General features: G+C 33.6%; 1 protein-coding gene across 1 annotated transcript in view; it reads left to right on the top strand.

Moving 5' to 3' along the window:
• Positions 1-8,258: 8,258 nt before the first annotated feature.
• The window catches only part of LOC140434294 (sulfotransferase 1E1-like), a 54,331-nt gene continuing 49,846 nt past the window's right edge, over positions 8,259-12,743 (top strand). The window contains exon 1 of the mRNA XM_072522448.1: positions 8,259-8,455. Within this exon, the coding sequence (XP_072378549.1) occupies positions 8,314-8,455 (142 nt within the window). The 5' untranslated portion in view covers positions 8,259-8,313. The remainder of the gene's footprint in view (positions 8,456-12,743) is intronic.

The raw sequence follows: 12,743 nt of genomic DNA, 5'->3' as shown, positions 1-12,743 counted from the left end.
ATTTCGTTCATTTATTTTTTAAATAAAATACGCTGCACATGACGTATATCCATGTTTTTTATAAAAAATTAAAGCTAATTTTTTTCTTAATATGATGATATAAGGTTGCCTGAGAAAAAATGGTCAAAAATGAGGGTTGCCAGCTACTAAAAACGCCAGGTATCAAAGATAAAGTAAATTAAAGGACCGCAACGACACTGGTTTGATAAGTGATATGTATATTATTATATGTCTATCGACGCATGCTTTAAAAACTCACGCAACTGAAACTTCAAACCAGTAGCGTTGCGTGCTAGCTGTCTTTTATTTTATCTTTGATATCTCGCGTTTTTAACAGCTGACAACCTCAATAGTTGACCAGTGTTTTTCAGGAAAACTAGTAGATGAATATATACTGCCCAAAATGAGGAGGAGGAACACCTGCCTGTCTAGACAATTTCCGGTCTGAAAATAGCTCTGGGGTCAGCAATATCTGCCTGTCTAGACAATATCCGGTCTGAAAATAGCTCAGGGGTCAGTGACACCTGAGTGATTAGTTTGATTAATAATATAATTATTGACATTAATTATTTCTGGTTGGACAGTGCCCAGCCGACGTTAATCAAATTGGGCTGAACATTAAGTAAATTGAGAAAGACGTTTCCCCCAAATAAGCAAAAAGAAAATATATTACTTTGTATCATTGAATCTAGAAAATAAATAACATAACTCCATTAACGATGGACATTGATTCTTCTTCTTGATGTGCCTATCCGTTACGAATGTTGGCGATCATCATGGCAATCTTTATCTTATCTACAGCAGCGCGGAAAAGCTGTACAGATGTTGTATTGAACCAGATTCTGAGGTTCTTTAACCAACATGTTTTTCTTCTTCCTGGACCTCGTTTTCCAAATATTTTTCCTTGCAGAATGGCTTGAAGGAGAGCATATCTGGATTCATTTCGCATAATATGTCCGAAGAACTGTAACTTTTGAGATTTGATGGTGGTCAATACCTCTCGGTTCTTATTCATTCTTCTGAGGAACTCCTCATTTGTGACTCGGTCAGTCCACGGGATCTTAAGCATTCTCCGATATAGCCACATCTCAAATGCTTCCAGTTTTCTGCACATATTTTCGTTCAAGGTCCACGATTCAACACCATAAAAAAGAACAGAGAAGACGTAGCATCGCAACATTCTTACTTTTGTATCAAGAGAGAGTTTGTGACTCTTGAAGAAGGCCCCCATTCGATTAAAGGTGGATCTAGCTTTTCCGATGCGGGATCTAATCTCCTGGTTGTTGGTCCATTCTTCATTTATTATGGTGCCGAGGTAGTTGTAGTGCGTCACTCTTTCTACAGGGGATTGGTTGACGTAGAGTTGACCTTCTGTTATCCTTTTCTTGCTAATTATCTTAAACTTTGTCTTCTTAACGTTTACATTGAGTCCATATTGTTGACTAATACGTGATTTTGTTCATAAGAACTTGTAGGTCTTCTAACTTGGCCGCAAATACTATGGTGTCATCTGCATATCTGATGTTGTTTAGCTGGTAACCGTTTAATAGAATACCTTTTTCAGTTTCGTCCAAAGCTTCGATAAATATTCTTTCAGAGTACAGATTGAAGATAGAGGAGACAAAATACAGCCTTGCCTCACTCCACGCATGATTTTCACATAGTCAGTATGTTCACCTTCAACTCTGAGATTTGCTGTCTGATTCCAGTAAAGATTTCTAATTATTTTCAGATCTTGGTTGTTAATTCCTGTTCCTTTTAGTATTTGCATCATCTTAGCGTGCTGTACTCGATCAAACGCTTTCTCGTAATCAACCAGACATGCGTATACCTTGCAGTTGACGTCTCTGCATCTCTGGAATAAGACTTGTACTGAGAACAAAGCCTCTCTAGTACCAACAGCATTTGTGAACCCGAACTGGTTGGGGGAAATTTGACTTTTACACAGCTTGTAGATTCTCTTATGAATTATCTTAAGGAACAATTTTAGGATATGACTCATGAGGTTTATTGTACGGTAATCTTCGCATTTTTTGGCTCCTGTTTTTTTGGAAGTGCAATAAACTAAGATTTCAGCCATTCTGTTGGTATTTCTCCAGAGTTGTATATGTTGTTGAATATCTTTGCGATTATTGCTATTGATTCGTTGTCCATTAGTTTGAGTAGTTCTGCTTGTATATTATCAGGACCTGCCGCTTTGCCATCCTTTAACTGTGTTATTGCGGAATAAACTTCCTGCTGTAATATTTTTTCCCGTTTTACTTGTATATGGTGAACGAAGATTTCGACGTGCTTTTCTTAATGCATATGTATCCATATTTTTCTGTCGCCACCTACCCCTGACTTTTTTCTCAGGGGATGGAAAATCAGCGCGGCAATTTTTATTGGGTTCCTGTAAATAATAACAAACAGTTAAGAGGATCTTTAAAAATGTTCACATGTCAGAAGTGAAATATTTTCATTTATCAATCAAATTTTATTTTTTAACAGACCACAAATGATTCGTCGGAAAATGCGGTTCCGGCAGTGTAAAAATAACAATAGCATACCCCAACAGACAAGAACCAATTTAATAAAATTTCGGGAAAATGGTACATGCCACAAAATAAGCCACATGACTTGCAAAATTTTATCGCCTATTTAGAAAAAGGAGGCATGCCACACATAACTTAACAAACTTGCCTGTTGTTTCTCAGAGGATGATGAACTGTTATCAATATCACTCTCAGTATAGTCCTTGTCCTTTACCACTATCATCTGAGTTAAACTCACACTGATTTTTGTCGCTTAAATCACTAGAAAACTCATAAAAATCGCGAGAACACCCAGCACGTGTTTCCCTCATGATGGTGGCTTGTACCGTTGTTATGAAAGTGGAAATGGTGCCGCACCATTGCCATCTATTGGAAAATAGTGAAACTATTGGTTGTATGTGGCTTGCACCGTTTATTTTGAACTATTTGCACTGAAAATACAATTTTTTTAGATTTTGTGGCTTGCATCCTTTTCACGCCAAGGTCTTCAAATGTAAGAAGATAAAATAAACTTGAGGCAAAGTGTAGGAGTAAGGTTGACGAAAGTTCAGAAATTAAAATTGAAAAGCGGACTAAGTAAAATTGTGGTTTGAGGATATATTGTTATATAATGTTAACAAAAGATGTAATTGAAATGAATAGAAAGTAAGCTGTTAAGGGTTAAGTAATACTAAAAGTATGAAGTAGACAATGTCAAACACTGGAGAATCATAAAGAGTAACTTGAAAATTGGTGAAAAATATTTAAATTGTAGAAACATAATGAAAGAAAATGAAGGATTGTATGTTGTATTAGTAAAGATGTGAAAATAGAGGCTAAAATGGAATGTCAAATGGTAGAATAAGATGAAATTTGAAGAGACGTTATGAATAAGAAGTGGGGATTGTACAAAAAGGGTGTACATATGTGAAATTATGAATATAATTTCAGTTAATGGGGACTGTATTACATAGGGCTGGTTCAAATAAATTAGGATACATAGTAAAGGGTTATACAGACAATAGCAAATTAAGTTTATACAAAGTCTTACCAATATTTTTGCTCCACACACTCGCGGTATTGACAGGCTTACACTCGCGGTTCTTTTTCATACGTGGAATCTGTCCGGGTACCGGTTTCTGAACACGTGTTTCGCGGTACTAACACTGAGATCACGAGATAGAGCACATTTTGCGTCTGTACACGATTTAAAACAGTATTTGCGGTATTTTTTGCGTAACTAAAAGCAGGAGAAACATAATTAGTTAGCGGCAGTCAACAGTAGAGAGAACACACCTATCACCAAACGAGAGTCAACAGGGGAGAGAGAGCGTCCGTTCTCATAGATAGACAACAGGCAAGAACGGTACGTCTGTACCAAGCTATAGGTAACAGGCAAGAAAGAGTCTTCTCGTTTGCTATGTTAAAACTATCTGTATTTCTAATGGAGTGAGGTTAAAATGTGAGTAGAAAGGGTTGGAGAATGGGAAATAATTGTAAAATTGTGGTAGAATGGTAGTTAGTAATACAGCAAAAAAATGACATTGATTTTTCGCATGTGAAAAAATTAAACAGGGATTGAATATGAAAAAAAAAATTAAAAGTTTCTGGGTGATGTTAATGGGTGTTTAGTTGGGAAGTCGAAAATTAAATACTAATTAAGAAGAGGAGAAGAAAGGACCACAGTAATTAAGTAGTGGGAATATAATTGAAATGGGACGACTGAAAATTAGGAGAAAAGTTGACGGAGTGTAGAAGTGAAGTCACGATTAAAGGAGGAGTAACGAGGAGAAGTTGACGCAATTTGGGCTAGTCCTCATGTCTTGAAAAATCTCCAAGTCTTCATACAGGTCCAGACGTAAAATATTTTTGTCTTGTATGTTCGGAATTAATGTGACACCATCAGGGATGTTCAGATGGTGTTTGTTAACTTTCAAGTGGTGGGAAAATGCTAAATTGTTTTCCCGTTTGGAGCGTTTTGCAGATCTAGTTTCTGCCAATATAGGAAGCATCACCATCAGAGCAAGACAATCTGTAAACTGCACTACGGTTCATAGAGTGGATGGAATCTTTGGTGTTAGTTAATATATTGTTAAGAGTGTTGTAAAAAAAATCAAAAAAGCTTGCAAAGAACTAAAGAAACTGCTACTTGACATAAAAACTCAATCTTTAAATAAATACCTAAGTGAATTGGCAGCTAGAGAGAATACTGATTATTCCTGTGGAAAGCCACAAAAAAAAAATCAAAAGATCTCAACAGCATATTCCACCTATTCAAAAACGTAGCATATTTCACTTATTTAAAAACCTAGCGGTGGAAGGACAAGAAATGGCACCGAAAAAGCCAAAATATTTGCAGATAATCTCACTGAATTATTTTAACCCCACGAATCTAACACACCTATCATTATTACCTAATTAACATCAACAAAAAATGTATGATTACATTCAAGCACCTTATCAAACACAATTTTAATTCAAAATCCGTTTATTTTGACATTTCTGTTTCTGAAATGTAAATAGAAAAGTAAAAATAAACGTACTTTAATAAATAAAGTAAACTAAAATACCACAAGAAAATACTTTCATAAGTAGGTATATTTTTAATTGTGGCACAACTGAATTTTTTGCGTAAATACCTTTTACTCACAAACTCTATGCACTATTTCTGTTTCAATTAGACTGTGGTAATACAAACGAATTTTGAATGTAATTTACTACGGAAAAAATGTCAAAATCTATCTACATAGTCTCACCCATTCAATATCTGAACTGGACTCCTTTTCTCCTTTTACTAATTACCATTTTACTGGCTATTGCCGTGATTTAATTACAATTACAATTAATTTACAAGACAATAAATATATGTAATAGGTATTAGTTTTTTGTATAAGTTATATACTAGTGAGTTAACTTGGGCAATAAATAACGTAAAAATTTGGAAATTATGTAAAATAAATCAAGTTGAACGAAAAATAATAAAACATAACCTAGATTTATTAGCGGTGGTATTATATATACAATCAAATAAACTATACACTAAATAAAAAGTATTAAACGAACACTTACATAAAATTATCGTAAACCTAGGAAAATAAACTTAAAGTATGAAAATAAGGCCAATAAGGCTATTACACACAGCCAGTAAAATCATAACCCGTAAATGTAAGTAGGTACATTCGTTTCCGGACTCCGGAGCGGGGTCTTGAATAATTTCTTCTTGATATTATTAAACACAATGAGATAAAGATGAGAGTGGTCTTCCGGACGGCTCCCTTCGTCACTATCACTTCCCTTTTCTTGTAGTGATTCCAATTCTTCACAACGTTCTTTCATCCAGCTTTCCTTTGCGTTTTAATTCTTGCCCTTATCGTACGTTGGGTTTCCTTGTATTCCTGTTGATTCTGATGTATTTTGTACTGTCTGCGTTGCTCCATTAGATCAAGTATCTCTTCCATCATTCACTCGTTTACTTGCGACTAGTTCGTCAGCCTCGACTATAGCAATTTTTATTTTCTCACAGATTTCCTCTATGTAATTTCCTAGAATGTTTCTCAAGTTCTCGTTGATGTGGTTACTGTATGTAGATCTAAGCCCTTCATCTCTCATTAATTCTCTAGTGTTTATGTATTTTTTATTAGATGGCTTTTTAACCTTTGCCAATCAAAGTCTTACATTCACGATTAGGTGGTTGTGGTCAGACGAAATGTCCGCACCAGTGTAAGCGGCCACTCTTTTTATATAGTTGCGGCATCTTTTGTTTATCAAGATGTAATCAATTTGATTTCGTATCATATGACCTGGACGATCTCCTGGTGCTCGCCAGTTGATACCACGTATTGGATATGACGAAATCGTGGTCATTGAAAAATTCAATTAGTAACTCTCCTCGCTAATTTTTGTTATCCAGACCGAAATCACCGACCGCATTACCACATCTACCCCTACCGGTTTTGGCATTAAAATCGCCCATTATGATGTTGATATCGTTTTTCTTTGTGACCTTTAATGCTTCCTTTATGTCTTTATAGAAATCTAAAACTTCAGTTTCCAGTTTATCAGATGTGGATGCGTAAACTTGGATTAGATTTATATTAATAGGTTGACCGGCTAACTTTACTATAACTCACTCTCACTTTGTACAACTTGTCAAATTCCCGAGTTGTTCCTCTGGCTGGCATTTGTTGGTTATCATTCAAATGGATATATCTTAATATTTTAAGAAATCTCTTTAGAGGGAAAATGTTAGTAATCCTTTTAAATGAAAATTTGGATCTGCAGACCCAACCAGACTTTTTGATAGAAGGTAAACTATTAAATCCCATTAGAATTAAAATTCCTAGGAAAGCTTTCAATTCTTCGAAGGACTTTAGGACTTCGAAGGACGAATTCTTTAAATTCAATAGGTATTCTTGGTTCTTTAGACCACCCCTTATAATTATTGGTAGCATCGAAAGTTGCTTCATCTTCACTTGATAATTAAGCATTCAAATTTTTATTTTGAGAGGGTTTTTCGGGCTGGTAATCTCTGTCTGCTACAGAATCATCTGAATCCTCGTGTTCTAAACAGTTAATTGTAGAATTTTTACGTTTTCTACGTATAGGCTTGTAGTTAGTTATTATGTCTATTTTAGCTGTACCACTTCCACACGGAGTAGACGGCAGAATTGGAGACGAACTTCTACTAGACCTTTCTGATGGTGTGTCAGGTTCTACTACATCCTCAGCATCTGAGTCCCCTTCAATATCGGAATGTTCAATTTGATCATCCGTTATTTTATGTAATACTTTAGCTAAATGTTTAGTTGCAAGGTTCCTATACTGTTTGAGGTTACATTTTTCTAAAATATCATATTCAAAATAATTTTCTATTTTTGTTACTTTTGATATATATTTTTTATTCTGAAACTATTGTATAGTATCCTTATATTGGTAATAAAAAACATTTACCTTTTATAGCACTCCTTAATGGTCAAATTAAAAAAAAAAAACAAAACACATTCAGCTACGTGCTTATTGCAAAAAGAAGCACACTGGAATCCACTGGTGGTACACATGTTGTACCACTACAATGTTTACAAGTTAAGTAAACGTTCGGATATCAGATCCATCTATGCATTACTTATTAAAATACAGGTATAGATGTAAATAGGTAGAAATTTGATTTGTACTACTCATTTATTACTCAAAGGGTTTTAAAAGCGAATGTTTTTTAAAATTAAATCTTCTAAATGAGTTAAACTTCTAGAATATAATGTTTGTATATAAGTTAAGTAAATTGTAAATGTGCAACGAATAGTTGCAACCAGGGTGGTTTTGGCGGTAATGAGTTTGTTACTTTTTTGCGTCAGAAAAAATAGAGGCGGACTTTATTTTAGTTATAAGTTACATCATTGTTTAAATGGTTACATACATGTAGATTTTTTTAATGCCTCATACTCTTCTTGTACTATTGTATCCTATTTTGCGGTTATGTATGTATAAACTCAGCTTTTGATACCTTATGTAATTTCTATCCTATTTCTTGCACTATTACTTCAATAAACTTACTCGTAAAGACGATTACAAAAGCATCCTTCCTTAAATCGATCATAAGTAGGCTAATATTTAAATATAAGAAATACCCAGGGGCTGCCACAAATTTCCCTTTCCAAAAAAATTTCCGCTACATTCTCGTGAGGTGGTAGACGACGATAATTTACATCGTTACAGACGAAACTTCTTATTGTCATAAGTCGACAAACAGTGGACAGTAAATTGTTGAAATTCATCTTATAAAGTTTTGTTGCAGGCGCGAAATATGGCTCCCACACCAACGTATATCGAAAGTGTAGCTAATAACAACAATAACAATGAAAGCGAGAGTAAGGTTAAGTTTTTCCCGTACAAAATTCAACCGGTTGAGGGAAATAATGGGAAGAAAATGTTGGATTTATTCAAAGGTGAGTGTTTTTTCATTTTCTATCAAGCATTATTATTTTTGTACGATTTTTAATAAGTATAACTTGTTGATTAATTTATTTTAATATATTATAAAAACAACTGATTATCTGCTAAATTAGTTGATACTAAAAATCAAAAGATTTACTTTAAGATTTGTACATACCCATAAGATCTTTCTAAATTTTATCTCTGAAAGTCATTAAATTTAAAATATTAAGCTAAAAACAGCTATTAAAATATAAAAACAAATTTTGTTTTTTTTGTTACTAAACAAAAAAGAATGTTTAAACGAAATTTTACTTTTGGCAATATAATTGTCAAAAATAAAAATTTTATGTTGGCATTTATGACATTGAGGCTATTTGTAATTGGTTGCTATTTGAACTTATTTATAAATTCAATTATTTTTGTATTAAAAAAATGTTTTCAAAATTATAAAAATTTTCGTAGAAACATTTATTGGATTAAAACATTTTTATATTAAATATTTTGAAGATGTATTAGCAGTAATTTTTACTTACTAAACTAATTTTTATTTGGTAAGTTAACAAAAATTGTTTTTTCTTTTTAGTTCAACCTTGTAAGTATTTTGTCTTTTTTAGCTCTTGATAATAATTGTAAACACAATTGAAAGGTCGAGAATAAAAAAATAGTTAACCAATAGCCCTTTTATTGACTCCAACCCATCCAAAACAGTTATATATTTATATATATATATATATATATATATATATATATATATATATATATATATATATATATATATATATATATATATATATATATAATATTGTTTTTTTCAAATTATTTTCGACCGGACTGTTTTAAAATTGATTTATAGTATCAGCAGTCGGTCTGTAGGAAATAAAATTCTATTTATTCTGTGTCTCAATATTTCGTCACGATTTTATGACTTCTATTTCAATACTGACAACTATAAGAGTAAAAATTTAAATTCTTTTTTAACATATTTACATAAATGACATTTTTGTTTGATTTTAATTTATTTATGAGTTATGGTAACCGCAATATTTTATAGAGTGAATTCCCATTATACAATTTTTAGTAAATAGGTTAAAATAAACAATTATTATGACAGTATTATAAAAATGGAAAGATGAAATTAATAGTATAGAATTAAGAAAGAATCAGGAACATGGTAAATTGATCTATAAAACGTAATTGATGGTACGTAGTCAGTAGTTGTAATACTGATATTTAGAAATGGAATAAAAGTGTAGGTAGATCTAAATAAAATTGTAGGTAGATCTAAATAAATAAATTCAAGTTCAAACCTTGTTATATCATTTCCCGATAATTATTTTGGGTCTATTTTGTTTTAAAATATTGTTTTTTAATCGTTAATGAAGCGCTTATGACAGGACGAGCGCTGGGGCTGTGGCGTGTATATGTCATCGAATGCCATAGTCTGTGGACTGTTGCGCATTTCGATGCGCATCGCCCCGCCTCGAATTTTCCCATTGGCTCTTGACCTGGAAATCCCTATTTATCGCTCGAACGGCACATATAAATATTGGCGATTTTCAGGTCAGCCAGGACAGTCCCTCACGGGCCCTCCGAGAGCTTAGTGCTCTTGGGGCGCTGCTTCCTGCTGTTCCAATTATACTCTGTGGCTGAGATATTATTCAACTACAAGTTGGTGTTTTTATTTCGACGAAGAAATTGTCATGTAAGAAATATCTTGCCTTTTTCAAGGCAAGACACCGAAGATAAATATTTACAAGTCCATACCCAGTAAATGGACTTGGGTAGAAGAGCTCTCGACTGCGATATTCGAAGCCCTCTACAGAGCACCCGGGGATAACAGAAGGTGTATAGACCCGTATTTGTTTCCCCGAGGTGACATATAAGAGAGAGAAACAAGATCTCGGGCACAAATTTTTGCTTGTTTAAATTCTCATTGTATATTTTGTATGTATCACTGGTGTTACCGAATGATTATGCACATGAGAAACAGCCCTCGGGCAAGAGGCCCTCTGGTTTGATTATGTTGCTCTCCTGGCTTAATCATCTTAATAACACCCTTGGTTGGCATAAATAACTATTAAATCATTGTTTTTAATTGATAATGAAGCGCGTATGTCAGGGCAGGTGCTTATTTGTACAATTTGAACGTTCATGCGTCATTCACGACGCATGCTTTAAATACTAACATAATTGATACTTCAAACCGTTGCGGACCAGCTGTCTTTTACTTTATCTTTAATACCTCGAGTTTTTAACAGCTAGCAAACCTAATTTGCGACCATTTTTTTCAAACAATCTTATACCTTTATATTAAGAAAAAAATTAGCTTTAATTTGACATAAAAGCATGCATTTGCGTCATGAGCAGCGAATTTTATTTAAAAAATAAATAAACGAAATAAAATTTTTGTTCAAAAATTAATTACTAATAATTATTTTATTCTCCTAATTTTAACGGCTCGATCTGAGCTGTAGTGCTACTGAAGAGAGCGGAAAAAGTATAAATCTGCAATACAATTTTATTATTATTCTAAAACATCCGTAAAATAGTTTCGAAATGAGAGTTTATCAGATGTCGCTATTGCGTCCGTTTCGAAGCCGTTTTAGTGTTGCTTCTTAAAGACAGGTAAGATTTATTTTTCACGTTGAGAAAATGAATAGCTGTTCTGATGAGCCTTATTAAGGCGAAATACGTATAAACAGATACATAGACGCTTTGTACGTGAAATCAAATCTTGACTGTCTTTTTCATTTTATTCTAAAACAGTTTACATTTACCATGTCGGGATAGTATCATGAGTTTTTTGCTGATTATTCCTCATGAGTTACAATGAGACCACTAACAGGAGAATTCTGTTGTCATTATTGTATGTGGTTGTCTTTTAAATGCGACGATTTGTCTGACATGTATTCTTCAGTTAAAATTGATTTCATATCATCGAATGATCTTCCCAAATTCTTTCCATGAACGCAATTCTGAAATATTGACAATATAATTTTAAAGCCATCTACTATATAATGTATAATCTTCTTCTTCTTCTTCTTCCTCTTTATAAGCCATTTGCTTGTTCATTGGCTAATTAATACCTCTATGGAAGGTTGTCACTCCATCTTTTGCGCGGTCGTCCGATACTTCTTATGCCGACTGGTGTTGCTATTTTGACGACACGGGTCTCCTCCATTCTGTTTATGTGTTTTTTTTTGTTTAAATGGCATAGGCAAGCGCCATACAGCCAGTCACAACATGAAAATATTCTACCCAGAAAGAAGATTGTGTAGTACAATATAAAAAGATAATCTAAATTTCAAACTTAAGTAGCATTACAAATTTTAAGCATTAAAATTATTATTAAGACTAGGATAGAGATAAAACATGGACACTCGTTTCTCGTCTAGGGACCCATCAAGACATTGCTTTTAAGACAAACTAGATTGGGTCACGGATAAAAGGTAATAACAAATGGGGTAAAACAGAGGTTAGGATTCTAATTACAGTTAAATATTAAGCTTACTTTTGCAAATCAATTCCATCAAACATTCATTTACAACTCTTATATTTAGAGATAGATAGAGTCGATCGGATAGCCAAGCGGGCTGGGCGGCTGGCTTCTCCTTCGCTTCAATGCGAGAGATGTCAGTTCAAATCCCCGGCCCGGTGAATAGAAAACAAAAAGGCTAACGCAGTAGTTTAAAATTCTAAAATGGATCTGCGGCTTAGTCTAGAATATGCTGGTATCTGATCGGCCTATGGTGGAGCAGTACGGCAAGGGATAAGGGCTTGCGGCTAGGTGATACTCCTCCATAGATCCCTACCGGAAGGGCGTGGAACGCCTAAATACCGGGTATATATATATATATATATATGTATATATATATATATATATATATATATATTTAGAGATAGCAGATAGCACATATTGTACGGAGGAAAAATTTTGATGTTGACTAAATTTTTTATTAGATCTTCAGTTTGTTTTGTGTATTTTTTACATTCGAAGAAAATGTGATCTAGATCACCTTCTTTTTGACAGTCTGGACATAAATTTGAATTTACGATTTTTAGTTTGGACAGATGACTAGGATAGCAGGCGCGTCCAAATTTTATTCTAATTATGGATGTTATATACCTTCGTGGAACAGAATAATTTTTAAACCAATAATCACTTGGGATTAAAGGCTGTATAGAAGCATACTGCGAGGAAGACTACGTACTATATATATGCCAAGATTGTTTCCATTTACTATTGATATTATTTTTAATTATTGTTAATGCGTCTTGTCTAAGATTTGGTGTTTATGT

The sequence above is a fragment of the Diabrotica undecimpunctata genome, chromosome 2, assembly GCF_040954645.1.
Source record: "Diabrotica undecimpunctata isolate CICGRU chromosome 2, icDiaUnde3, whole genome shotgun sequence".
Lineage (NCBI taxonomy): Eukaryota > Metazoa > Arthropoda > Insecta > Coleoptera > Chrysomelidae > Diabrotica > Diabrotica undecimpunctata.
Note: the sequence above shows the minus strand (reverse complement) of the source record. Positions and strands in the feature narration are given on the sequence as shown.